We start from the raw sequence: 13,918 nt of genomic DNA, 5'->3' as shown, positions 1-13,918 counted from the left end.
GGAGACCCAGGCCTGAGAGGTAGGCCCCCTGGTAGGCACCTGCCCCTGAAACCCTGTGTAGGAGCAAAGGGTTCAGGTTTGTGGTGGTGAAGGGACTGCAAAGGCCTGTCCTGTTGTTAGGTGACCAGTGGAAGTCAGTTATCAGGAGTTGGTGAGAAGGGCACCTAAGTAGGCTGGGGGAACCAAGAAGGAGGCTTCTGACAGTGCTACTTTGTATTTCTATCATACTTCACAGGTTGTGAAGAGCTTCTACAGAATGTTCTCATTTGCTCCCCCAACATATTGGTGAAGGGAGTATTAGTGTCGTGATTTACAGATGAGGAAATAGGCTGTGAGTAGGCACTGACCATGTGGTCTGAGGGCAGATCTGTGTTTTCCCTGCATCTCACTTAGTGGGAAGGAAGGCTGCAGGGCAGGGGAGGGGTTTCCCAAGGGTAAGCTTGTTGACTGATTCAGATCACTGAGGGATCTGGAAGATGAAGTTCTTGTTTTCTGGAATGGTGTAGGTGCATGAAAGTCAGGGAGGGGCCCAGAGAACTCCTGAGGGTCCCACCCAGCCCTGGAGTTCACCGAGGGCCACAGTGGTTAGAACCCCTCCTCTCTCACAGGAGGATTTTGACTAGTGAAACATCAGACCAAGGTTTCTAGCTTCAGTCTCCTCCCTAGCTTTTCCCTCTCTAGAATGTGGAGGACAGTGCTACCCAGTTCCCTGCTTTCTGCAGTATGATAAATGGGGGTACATGGATGCCTCAGAGTATGCTGAAAGGACACTCCCCATTTTTCACAGTGGCTCCTGTTTATCATGGGATGAACACGCCGACCACTTTTACTGCTGTGAAGTCAAGCTCTCAGCGTTAGTTTCTCAAGTGTAAAGTAAGGAAAGGAGAGTTAGCTTCTCATTTCTGTGGCTCTTTGCAACTTTGAAGCCAACTAAGCTTGAGAATCTACGAGTCTCTGACAAATGTCCTCATGCTTTGACTTAGCGATGTCCTACATAAGGACCTGACCTAAGGAAGCGTCCTTGGTATGTGTGTGCTGAGGTTGAGCTTGGAGGACGCTCCTTGCAGGCAGAGCAGATTAAACAGCACAATGCAGGATACAGCCCTCAGGTACGATAATAAAGGATGTGTTGGGGCGCCTGGGTGGCGCAGTTGGTTAAGCGTCCGACTTCAGCCAGGTCATGATCTCGCGGTCCGTGAGTTCGAGCCCCGCGTCAGGCTCTGGGCTGATGGCTCGGAGCCTGGAGCCTGTTTCCGATTCTGTGTCTCCCTCTCTCTCTGCCCCTCCCCCGTTCATGCTCTGTCTCTCTCTGTCCCAAAAATAAATAAAAAACGTTGAAAAAAAAAAAAAAAAAAAAAAAAAAAAAAAAAAAAAAAAAAAAAAGGATGTGTTAAGTTAGCAATGATGCATCTGCCTAAGAAAATACTTTGTGGCTTCTAAAAGCATTTTTTATAGAATAGCATTTAATGATACAGTAAAACCTACACAAACTATTAAGTGAGAATTCATGATCCCATATTTGTAGAAACAGAAGTATGTAAATATGTATGTAGAAGAAAGCATGGAATGTTACATAGGAAAATTGGGTATCATCTCTGGGAGACAGCATTTTGCGTGGTTTGTTTTTCTTTGTGCTTATCAATATTTTCTAAATGTCCTACTAGACTGGCTATTACTTTTGTAAAAACAAAAATTGTAGAAGTTACTTTACAATGTTTCTTCTACTTTAATGGATACTTCTGGACTCCTGCTGCATGTAGGGCATTGTACTAAAAAGCTTCCTGATTACTCCAGATAGTGGATAAAGGACTCCCTGTCCCCTTTGCCTCCCCAGGAAAGGCAGCAGCATGGCCAGCGTGCTGTCCCGGCGCCTTGGTAAGCGGTCCCTCCTGGGAGCCCGGGTTTTGGGGCCCCCTGGGGCAGCCCCATCCTCGGAGCCTCAGACTGAGCTGCTGGAAGGGGCGGCTACCCAGCCCTTCCTCGCCTCTAAGGACACTTCCTGCCGGGAGCAGCCCAAGGAGATCCTCAAGGCTCCTGGCCCCTCGGGCCTCCAGCAGGTGGCCTTTCAACCTGGGCAGAAGGTAGGTTGATTCACGTGTGGCCAGGTGTCTGATCTCCCCAGGCTTGGGGCTGGCAGGCCAGCAGTGCCCTGAGCGACAGGCCACAAACTCTCTGGGCACCGGTTTGTACACAGACCTTTTACTTGTATCCCTGTGAGCCCTTGGGCAGCAGGCTTCTCTAGAGAACGAGCCATCGTTAGCAGACCCAGGGCTCCTCCATGACAGTGCTGTCTGGTGTCTGTTATTCTGGACTTAGGCCTACTCAAAACCTCAGCTCAAAGCATGGTAAGAGCTCAGTTTCTTGTCTGCCTCTGCCTCAGTTGCCAGCTTGATAAAACAAGAATCTCAGGCTCATGAGAGACAGATAATATTTCATCTTTGAATCACCTTTAGACATTTTCAAGAGGCAAAGGTGTTTGTTAAGTCAGGATGACATTTGGATTTCCTTTTCTAGTGTTCCCTCCCCTTGTGGCAGGGCTCAGTCATCACCTGTACCTGATATTATCACCAGGTCCAGATGCATTGCCTTCTCAAGGGCCCATAAATAGAGACTCTACCTTCTACCTCCTTGCTGAGGCTTCTGTTGTCCAGGCCTCTCTTCCCATGATACAAGTTGACTTGCCAACTGCTAGGCACCCCTTGAGAGAAGTCAGCCTACCTCTCCACCCCTCTATCTAGTCCTTAGGTAGACTTAGAATTCTCTGAAGGGAAAAATTCAGAGTGTGATCAATTCAAGGTAATAGTTGGAAATATATATAGGCAGCAGATATAAAGGACTTCAAAGGCAAGACGGAGTAAGACATCAGGAGGTTGGATACAGATTCCAAATTCATTTGGTTAGAGAATTTAATCCATTTACATTTAAAGTAATTATTGATAGGTAAGGACTTCTATTTTGTTAATTGTTTTCTGACTGTTTTGTAGTTCCTTTCTTCCTCTTGCTGTCTTTTTTTGTGAATTGTTGATTTTTTTGTAGTCATATAGTTCGATTCCTTTCTCTTATCTTTTGCGTATCTACTAGAGGTTTTTTTCTTTCCTAACAGAAAGCTAACAGAAAACATCTTATGGTTATCACAGTCTATTTCAAGATGATAACAAGCTAACTGTAATTGTACATGGATTCCATGATCAGAAAATAATTCCAGAAAATGGCATGTTTGCTCTCTCCATCTAGAGAGTTTATACGGATCTGTTTTGGGAAGAACTGATCCACTGTGGCTAATTTGGGTGCCCAGGTGGGAGCAGGTACTTGAGCTGGGAACATCTACTTGAATTAAAAATGAGTCAGAGATAGGGGCACTTGGGTGGCTCAGTTGGTTAAGCATCCAACTTCAGCTCAGGTCATGATATCATGGTTCATGGGTTTGAGTCCCATGTCCGTCTCTGTGCTGACAGCTCAGAGTCTAGAACCTGCTTCAGATTCTGTATCTCCCTCTCTTTCTGCCCCTCCACTACTTGTGCTCTATCTCTCTCTGTCTCAAAAATGAATTTAAAAAGTTAAAAAAATTTAAAAAATGAGTCATGGAACTAGTTTGTGGCAGGTGGATCCTGGCTGTCACAACTGGGGGCATATGGCATAAGAACTACCAAGTACTGACCACTGGTTGCTCTTTTTTTCCCCCCTCAGGTTTATGTGTGGTATGGGGGTCAAGAGTGCACAGGACTAGTGGAGCAACATAGTTGGGCAGAGGACAAGGTGACTGTCTGGCTTTTGGATCAGAAGTTACAAATCTGCTGTAAAGCGGAGGAGGTGTGGCTGGCTGAGCTGCAGGGCCCCATTCCCCAGGCACCAGCCTATAGGCCTGTCTCCAGGAACATTGATGTCCCAAAGAGGTTTGTGTGGGAGCGCTTGGGCTCTGGGCTCTGGAAGTCATGTGGGTGGTGAGGTACGGGGTTGTGGGACGTCTTGTGATGGGAAAGGAATGTGAAAGTCCTAGCTGTCTAGTTGTCAAGATACTGGACAAATGGGATACAGAGAGGGGGCATCCTTTCAAACAAACAAACAAACAAACAAACAAACAAACCCAGAATGGCGTCTTTTCTTCCCTGTAACTCTATTATGAGTGGTATATCTTTGGCATGGCTAAGGGCTATTTTTGCCCCTTCATTCTTAAATTAAAATTAGTAGTTTTTCATGATGAAAGACGGGAAAAATGGCTTAGATCAGGAGTTGGCCAACTTGTTCTGAGTGGGCCAGATAGTGAATCATGTAGTGTGTGGCCCAACCAGTCTTTGTCCCAACTACTTAGCTCTGCTGTGGCAGTGTGAAAACAGCCACAGACAGTACACAAAGGGCATGGCCGTGCTCCAATAAAATGTTACCTATGGACACTCAGATTAAAATTTTATCTTATTTTCTTGTGTCACATATCAAGAGAGAATTATTTTTAGAACCATATAACAATTGTGCCACTCTTAGCTTATGAGCTGTATAAAAGTAAGCAGCAGAGCACGTTTGTCCCATAGATTGCTGACCCCTGGCTTAGATCTTCAAAACCGCTGATGAGTGAAGAATGCCTATTTTGCTTTAGAATTTTATGATACAATTTTCCCCCAAGAATGAATGAATATATATATATATTATATGAATATATATATGAATTATGTGAATGAATATATATATATATATTCTCATCTCCTAATTTCTGTATTATATATTCCATTGGTCTTGTAAGACTAAGAAGGAAAATTGGCCAGTGGGGATTGCCATATGTTCAGGGTGTACAAGTAGTCAAGCCCCATTCCATTATTTCTGTGTCTGTCTGTGGGTACTACCCTTGTTGACAGCATATCCAGTGTCTTCAGACCAGACCAGAGCAATAGTATTTGCTTGTGAATTCAGTAGAATGCTGGCAAAGAAATTGTTTTGTTATTCTATGGAAATAAAAATTCAAAGATGACACACAAAAAGGGGATGCTAATATGTTTACTATATTACTAGTCTTGGTTTAGCTGCCTCAAACATGGTCCCAGATTTCAGTGGATCTGAACTGTAAAGAAAGAATTAATATAGTCCTTTGAAATAGATGAGCCACCTAGAAATTTACTTCAGAATAACTTTTCAAACATTGGCCGTAACTTATAGACAGCTCTAAGTTTACTTCCACATGATGTTTATATGGATTTTTAAAAGTCCATATGGATTTTTTAACATATGGATTTAAAAAAATTACATGTAAAATTTTATAGACCTCTGGTTTCTAAGCATTGAGATTTACACCAGGAGATCTAGTGTTTCTGGTTTACTTGCTCATTGGCTTGTGTACTACGTTCAGGAGCTATCAGAACACCTCATCATTTTTCTTAAGGGGAAGGGAAAAGAACTGGTTGGTGTAATTGCACCTTTCTTAAATTTCAGTAGAAGATGAGGAAAGGAGGGTAATTTTAGTGCCTTTGAATTCCAGCAGGCGTCTTTTATCCCTGTGGTTGATTTTATTGCTTTTGCTCTTCTTCCTTTCCCCCAAGTAAAATTCTCAATTTTAAGCCACAGTTAGAGTTACAAAGTGAATTTTGGGGACAGTGGCGCTGCCTCCAGGTGTCAGCAATGGCATGGGACCGACCTGCTTGCATTGGAGTTGACTGATACTAGAAATGCAATTCAGAATGGGTATTTTTCATGAAGAATGAGGAGAGAGACCTTCATGCTTTAGTTAGCATGCACACTGGCTGAGTGGAGTGGGGGTATAGAAGGGACAGTCCAGAAGTGCAAGACGATCATGCTACCCGCTGTGTCGGAAGTAACCTTTGGCATTTACCCACTTCAATCTAGGAAGTCGGATGCAGTGGAAATGGATGAGATGATGGCGGCCATGGTGCTGACATCCCTGTCCTGCAGTCCAGTCGTGCAGAGCCCTCCTGGGGCTGAGGCCAACTTCTCTGGTGAGGAAGGGGTCCCTGGTGGGTACTGGGTGTGGCACAGGCCCGCCACTAACTGCCTCTGCTTAGACCAGCCAATTGCCTGGCAGTAGGATTTCCGGAGTCTCTTCTCACTTGCATCTCAGACTGGCTGAGTGGCATTGAGTTAGATGCTTCCATTCTTTTTCTTCAGTTTCCTCAGCTGGGGAGGAGTTTCCTGGTGCATTGTGAAGATGATTGAGCATGAGGCTGAGCCACACTGGCCACTCGAGTAAGTTCTTCTATGGGAGTAAGTGAGTGAGGCACTTTGGTGGGGGCCTGAACAAGGCCAGTAGAGGAATATTTAGTTCACAGAGAAACTTACTAAATGGTCCCCTAGTGGCCTCAGAAGATTCATGCCCCCATTCCAAGTGCCTAATTCAGCCTTGTAAATTCGTGCGGGCCTACAGGCCAAGGACCTGGAATAAATGAGCTGAAGTCTAACAAATCCAATTGCTTAACACAGAGCAATAGTATGACTTCACAGCAAATTCCTGAATTAAAAGAAAATCCTTCTGGTGCGACCCCTAAAATATATATGATCAGTAATATGGGAGGAAGAAGGGTTGCCTTATGTTAGTAGTTTGACCAGACTGATAGTGAACCTGAAGTTGTTTTTGAACTTCATTATAGGGCTGGCCTAACTTACTCCCAGGGAATAACTTTTCTTCATTGGTGACATCTAACTGAATTGTAGGCTACTTAAAAGCTTACAGGAAAATATGAGTTAGCTGTGAACACTTGTCAGGAGGAAGGTGGCCTTTGCAAGTATCCCTCATAAGGAATTTCCCTAGATAGAAGGTAAATTGAAAGGTGTGGTAAAGCAGGCTTACTTCCTTCACCCAGAGCCTGCCAGACGGCACCTATGTGTGAAGCTGAGCATTGCACACCTGCTCTGTTAGTGCCTGGGAGCTGCACAGGCAAAATGGGGAGGAAAGGAGCCAACTTTAAGTTTTTTAGGAAATTCCACAAGTTTAGGAGATCCAGGAGGAAGATCAGGAAAGTGTCATAAAGGCAAAGAAAATCATTGACTCCAATTCCCATCAGGTCGTGTGCGTCTTGTGTGTGTATCATACATAAGTACACGTTCACACACACACATCCCAGCACCAACATTAGACACATCTAACTGATAATATGCCGTGATCCTGATATCTTAAGTCCCAGTTTGACAGACATTTTTAATGGTCTATTAAAGATTTTTTTTCCATTACAGTGTATTTCTGATCTTATGGTTGAAGTCAGTGGAAAGGTTCCTTGGCAGCTAATTATATTGAAGTATTTTGCCAGGTGTGGTCTATGCCTTGCTGTAATAATCATAGGTACTATTTGCACAGAAACCGCATATTCTCTTTGTTCTCTGTACTGTTGGGATGGCTGTGTGTGTGTGTGTATGTGTGTGGAACAGAGGGAATTCTACACATTTCTGAGAAATTCACTGTAAACTCTCATAGCTGTGCATTTGCAGAGGAGCGCTTTGTTTTCATGGTATAGAAAATCTGTTACCCTTGCCCTAGAAGATCTTATGATCTAAGGTAGAGTCATTTATGTTTATCTTATAACATAGAGATTAATGTATGATACTACATTTTTCTTTTGTTTTCTGTTTTTCTCCCATTGTATGTCAATTTGCCAGTTCCAGTGTTTGAGCCATTTGGGCAGTTCCTGTGTGGAAGGCTGCTGTACTATAGGGTGAACCTGCCATTTGACCTGCCCTTTTTCTCCAGAGGCCTGGTCACACTAGATGCAGCATTCTATTCCCTGGCCTGTCTCTCCCTGATGTACATGTGTGGGCCTTGGACCTGTTGGCCCATTGGTGGCTTCTGAGTTCTTCCCTGAAGGGTTATCCTGTTTTAAGCCCTACATGTGCATGTTTTCAAGACATGGGTCGCTTCAAACTGGGTTTTCAAGAAGTCATAGCTTTGAGACTTGACAGTGATACTTAGGGAGGGAAGAGTTCCTCCATCCCATTCTCTTCATTTGGAGGAGAGCCTGCCTTGGAAACACGGAATGCTGGGAATTTCAAATGTCTAGATTAGCCTAGAAGCAGGCTAATCGAGCTTGGGAATCGAGCAAGATGAGAGAAAAGCATTAGGGTTTTTATCCTGACCATAAGGGAGGTAGTAGTTGACCTTAGAATCCAGGGTAGGGCAGCTGTTTGGAATGGCTACCCATGCCAGCAGGTGGGGCTTTAGGGGACATGGCCATCATATGACACATGTCACAGTTCCCCGCCCCCCCCTTCTCTTGCTATTTCTGTGTCTCAAAATTTCACATTCTCCTGTACTATAAATTAATCTGGATTTATGGCCTAGTCATGGAGAGTCTAGGTTGGATCTAAAGCAGCAACAGGCAGTTTTTTGTTTGTTTGTTTTAAATGTTTATTTATTTTTGGGGCAGAGAGAGAGGGGGACAGAGGATCCCAAGTGGGCTCTGCTCTGACAGCAGCGACCCCCATGCAGGGCTTGAACTTAGAAACCATGAGATCATGACCTGAGCCGAAGTCTTGTGCTTAACCAACTGAACCACTCAGGCGCCCAAGACAGGCAGTTATAAACTGAAAATTGCACCTGTCTCCCTGTGGTCTTCTTCCTGTCTAGACGCACCACTGGGAGCAGGGCAGTGGGTTCGGGGCTGTGTTGGATGGAAGGGCCTCCCCGTCAACTCATGATTAGTTTGAACTGGCTTTGCCACTCCATGGTGGGGTGGGGGGAACCCTAAAACCTCTCATTTCTGAGCTCTGGTAAAAGGATCCCTGCTCTGCACTACTGGCCATTTCTTACCACAGCCACGTGGGTAATCATTAACCGACAGACACACACTGCAACTTTGTTTTATGTATTATTAATAGAAAGATAACGAACTCTCAGAAGTTCGTCTTTCCTTCTCCAGATGTGTTGCTTGTGGATAAAAGCAGGAGTTACCCAGGCTGTAGCTAGTCTAGTAAATGTCACACCTCTTGTAGCCATAAGAGCTGGTGCAACTGTTTTTTCACATGCAGGTTTTGAGGGCCTTCCCTGTGTTTAAATTCTTGAAAGGCATTTTTCAAGAAAGCCTGGCCCAGAAGCCCTTAAGTTGGCCTTGCCATCTGACTCTGCTGCTGGAGGAAGGATCCCACATGAGATCCAGCAGGCTTGTGGTGCAAGTTCTCATCAACCCTTTCAGGCCTAGATGCAGGAGGAGGGGCTCTCCCTCCCCACACCCCACTCTCCTCCCTGCTTTTCTTTTTAACATATAAAGTGAGAAATACATTTTAATTAGGCTATCTTTCTATTAACAACACATAAAATGAAGTTGCATTGTGTGTATGGCGGTTAATGATTACCCACGTGGCTGTGGTAGGAAATGGCCAGTAGTGCAGAGCAGGGATCCTTTACTGGAGCTTAGAAATGAAAGGTTTTAGGGTTCCCCCCCCCCCGCCATGGAGCGGCAAAGCCAGTCAGAGCCAGAGCCAGGAATTGGATTCAGGAACCCAGACTGCAAACTAGAATTTCATGGTCTCTGACTGGGGCTGTTGGTCTGGATCTGGTGTAGACAGAGGTGTGCCAGAGGTGTCCCCTGCCTGGGGATAGCGTGTGAGCGCCCTCTGTCTTCTCTCTGGTCAGTTTCCCGCGCGGCCTGTGATCCTTGGAAGGAAAGCGGTGATGTGTCGGACAGTGGCAGCAGCACCACGAGCGGGCACTGGAGCGCGAGCAGTGGCATTTCTACGCCCTCGCCTCCCCACCCCCAGGCCAGCCCCAAGTATTTGGGGGATGCCTTTGGTTCTCCCCAAACTGATAACGGATTTGAGACCGATCCGGATGCTTTCCTGTTGGATGAACCAGCTCCACGCAAAAGAAAGGTATGTGATGTGGTGTGGGGCTGACGTCAGCTTGGGGCTGGCTTTGGAGGGTATGGGGGGCCCCCCAGGTCCTGGGTGTTCTCAGGCTCCATCCCATTTCAGTTTTCCTTTGTTCCTCTGTTCTGTCATGATATCCCCAGGAGCCCACTCCTCCTCTTTTATGCTTGTTCCTTTTCACCTCTGCCCTGATCCCTGCCCTCTTTGCTGCTCTCACATAGGGCCTGTGTGTAAGGGCCTCTGGCAGGGTCTTACCCACAGCACGAAGCACTGGTGTTGGCAGTGGGACCGAATCCTGGGACCAGGCTCTCTGCCCCTGCCTGTCAGTTTCTCTGGTCCCAAATCCCTTCCCTAGAGCCTTTTGTTGGCTTGTATTTGAAGGCAGCTCAAGTCTCCACTGGATGAGGGTGAGGAGCGGGGAGGGGAGGGGCACATCCCAATGCTCCCATCTTCCTTTCTCCTAGAACTCTGTGAAGGTGATGTACAAGTGCCTGTGGCCAAACTGTGGCAAAGTTCTGCGCTCAATTGTGGGCATCAAACGACATGTCAAAGCCCTCCACCTGGGGTAGGTATCAAGCCCGGGGCATCTTTGCCTAGAGACCCACTCGGGTGTTCCTCCAGCCTGCCACCCACAGCCAAGAATGGTTCTGAGAAAACGATTTGCTGAGAATACCACCTGGTGCCTATCCCCGACCCCTGTGCCTGGCAAAATAGCCTGTTGGAAAGAGATCTGTGCTTGGAAGGGAAGACCCTCTTCTCATGGTGAATGATGATGCCATTCATGGGGAAGGAGCGCCGCCCATCCTGTGGACGTGTCTTCCTGCCTCACTGTAGGGGGAAAGATGTGTGAATTCTGGGTAGAAATTGGGTAATTTGACGACACCTCATTGCGGCTTCTGCACCTGCTTCCCCTCAGGGAGCTGGGCTCCATTAGCTCTGACTCCCTGGAGCCAGAGCTTCTCAGGGAGGTGGAAGATGACCCCCCAGCCCTCTCCCTTGAGGAGAGAGTGTGACCACAGGTAGGTGGGACCTGGAGGGGACCCGGGGCAGAGCCAGATGGCTGTTGCAGGAAGAGAGACACGTTCTGTGAGAGGAGGAGCCTGAGGTGCCAGGAAAAACCGTGTTCAAGCATGTAATCCTCTATGACGCCTTCTGGCGTCCCAGGACAGGGCCTTCTGGATGTTCTCGCGGGCTCCTTCCCTGACTTATTGGGTGGGCCTGGGCAAGTGCTCTTCCCTCTTCTGCCATGCGTTTCCTGAGGCAACTTGTTCCTGACCCTCACTGCATCTCCTTCCCTCACAGAGACACTGTGGACTCCGACCAGTTCAAGCGGGAGGAGGATTTCTACTACACAGAGGTGCAGATGAAGGAGGAAGCTGCCGCTGGTGCCCCCACAGCTGACCCAGCCCCAACCCCCAGCATGACCAGCCCGCCCCTTGCTCTCCTCCCACCACCTCCTCCCAAAACTCAGTCCTCAGGCCCAGAACACCCTGGCCTGGAGTCTTATCTGCCCTCTGGTGCTCTCAGCAAGTCAGCTCCTGGCTCCTTCTGGCACATTCAGGCCGACCATGCATACCAGGTATGAGGCTGGGGCACATTGGGAGCTCAGCCGTGTGGCCGTAAAGGATATTTGTTGTCTGACATGTCACTGGCCAGCCTGATCACAGGCCACTGACCACCCTGACCGAAGGCTGAGCCCTTTGGCTAAATTGCTGATCTCTAGCTTCTATAAAGAGGGAAAGAAAAATGATTTCACACTCAACAAATGTGGGAATTCCAGAGTTCTGCATCAGTGGCTGTCATGAGTAGTCACTAGAATCTGGCTGAATCCCTGAGTAACCAGGTGGATGGATTTGGACTGGGGAATCGTTACATCACTGCTTACAAAAGTGGATGGAATAGTGCAGTTGGGTTGCCCAGAGTAAATCTGTAACTTCTCTAAAATTGTGTTACATTAACAATCCAGCACCCTTTGTTTTGAATACCTACCGTGTGTCAAACATTGGGCTAAACTTTTTAAATAGAATAAGACATAGTCCCCAACCAACCTTGTGAAATGCATGGTTTAGCTGGAGAGAGAAATGAATATGTAAGTTTGATTGAGTATAATGAGTGGTCAAAGTACCTTACGAGAGGCATGAGAAATTGCTGTGGGCACAGGAAGAATCACGCTGTTATGCCCACGTAGCTGGGAAAGTTGTCATGGAGGGGGTTACATGTAGGATGGTCCACATAGGTACTCTGAACACACAGTTTGCTTTCTGGCATTTTTTTTCTTAAAATCCTTTTATGCCTTCAGCTTGGTTTTATCAGACTCTAGGGTGATTTACACGTTAGTAATTAAAAAGCAGTGCTCTCAGTCAGACAGCCGTCACAAAATGAGCCAGCTCTCCTTCTCATTAGAACGAGTGGCTGCCTGGTTAGTTTATGTTTGGCCAACTTCAGGAGGCCCTTTGGGAAGCTGGCTGACCCTGCAAGTTGGGACCTATAGAGGGCGGCTGCATCCGGGCTTCCAGGAAAATGTTGCTGCTTCCCAGTGGTTGCCTGGGGACATCATATACTTGGTGCAGCAACACCACCTGTGCTCAGAAGGGTTTTGGACTGCTTCGGGGAACTGCCTGTAGCATGTTCTTGGTAGGTGAGCCAGCTGAGAAGCTAATCCACTGTGATGATTCAGTCATGGGGCTGGCCTGAAGACCAGCTCTCAGAGAAGGGATCCAGCAAACAACTGGAGCCAGGGACTAAGGAGGGTATCAGAGTTGGGCTCGCTCTGCCGGGAGCAGAGTATTCGCGTGCACCCCCGTCTTTTCCTCTTGGAGGCCCATGCTCTGTGGCGGACCGTGAAGTCGCAGGAAACATGGGCGGACTTGCTAGCTGCCTGACTGGGCTCCAGGCTGACCTGCTCTCATCTCTGGCAGGCTCTGCCATCTTTCCAGATTCCCGTGTCGCCACACATCTACACCAGTATTAGCTGGGCTGCTGCCCCCTCCACGGCCTCCTCCCTCTCTCCGGTGAGTGTGCCTATCTCTGAGCCCGTGGGCCCCCCTGGGGGTAAGCCTCCGCATGTTACCAGTGCTGGAGGCCATCTCCCCGCGCTTGCCTCCAGCGCCCAAACTTCCTGAAGGCCTCCATACACTCTCCCCCTTGCCTTGCCCTCCCTAGTGGGTCACAGCCCTCCTAGGAGGTGCAAGGAGTGTGTCTGCAGAGGAGAAGCCAGATAAAGCAAGTTTACTGCCTAGGAAGTCACCAGGCAGGTCTGCAGTCAGTGCCCTATTGAGCTCTGAGTGTGGGTGGGTGCTCGTTAAGGTTTCAGTGTGGAGAGAGAGGAGGGCAGAGAATATGGAGGAGGTGGGGAGGATGAGGGGAGGAGCATGAAAGAAGATGGGTGCTAGTGGGGGCACTGGGAGGACCGTGGCCTTAGGTGGCTTGCCTCTGAGCTAAAATAAATCAGATGTCCTTTTGAACCACCCATAGTGGTCGTGGTCTTAAATATCGCCTACAGGAAGGCATCACACATTGTCAAACCTGGGTGCCTGAAGGTGGCTTTCAGGCAGCGCAGTCTCTCCCTCGTTCCACATGTGGTAACTCCATCTAAACCTGCAGGGAGCAGCCCACCAGGAGGCCTGAATAGGAGAGACCCTGTTCAGGTCACTCACTCTTTCGAAAATGTGGTTTAAAGGCCTGTCCCTCACTCTGCAGCCTTTCCTCCCTACCTGGCGCCTGCTCACCTGTGCCTGGAATATCTTACCAGGGAAAGCCTCCTGCCCTCCTGCCACAAAGAGGGGCTTGGCGGGTGTGGCTGACTTTCTGGTGGGATGGTTGTCTCACCTTTTGCTTCTGCCCTCATGCCCTTGGCCTGTGCTTATGGCCTCTCTCTCTCCCCATGGCCAGGTCCGGAGCAGGTCACTAAGCTTCAGCGAGCCCCAGCAGCCTCCACCTGCAATGAAATCCCACCTGATTGTTACTTCTCCACCCCGGGCCCAGAGCAGCGCCAGGTGAGACAGTTTGCTCCGTGGCCTCCCTTCTGGTTTCTGTCCTCACTGTCCCCACTACAAGTGTGGGTTCTGAGTCCACCAACCCTAGTCTCCTGGGTTAGTTCCCCCAGGGTGGCTGGGGGTGAGGGGGT

General features: G+C 48.0%; 1 protein-coding gene across 2 annotated transcripts in view; it reads left to right on the top strand.

Moving 5' to 3' along the window:
* The window catches only part of ZNF395 (zinc finger protein 395), a 44,743-nt gene that overhangs the window by 27,041 nt on the left and 3,784 nt on the right, over nt 1-13,918 (top strand). For both annotated transcript variants that reach the window (XM_042934953.1, XM_042934952.1), the window contains exons 2-9: nt 1,835-2,081; nt 3,688-3,893; nt 5,830-5,939; nt 9,560-9,795; nt 10,257-10,357; nt 11,095-11,371; nt 12,711-12,803; nt 13,684-13,787. In XM_042934953.1, coding sequence (XP_042790887.1) covers nt 1,848-2,081; nt 3,688-3,893; nt 5,830-5,939; nt 9,560-9,795; nt 10,257-10,357; nt 11,095-11,371; nt 12,711-12,803; nt 13,684-13,787 — 1,361 coding nt within the window. In that variant the 5' untranslated portion in view covers nt 1,835-1,847. The remainder of the gene's footprint in view (nt 1-1,834; nt 2,082-3,687; nt 3,894-5,829; nt 5,940-9,559; nt 9,796-10,256; nt 10,358-11,094; nt 11,372-12,710; nt 12,804-13,683; nt 13,788-13,918) is intronic.

Source organism: Panthera leo, chromosome B1 (assembly GCF_018350215.1).
Source record: "Panthera leo isolate Ple1 chromosome B1, P.leo_Ple1_pat1.1, whole genome shotgun sequence".
Lineage (NCBI taxonomy): Eukaryota > Metazoa > Chordata > Mammalia > Carnivora > Felidae > Panthera > Panthera leo.
Note: the sequence above shows the minus strand (reverse complement) of the source record. Positions and strands in the feature narration are given on the sequence as shown.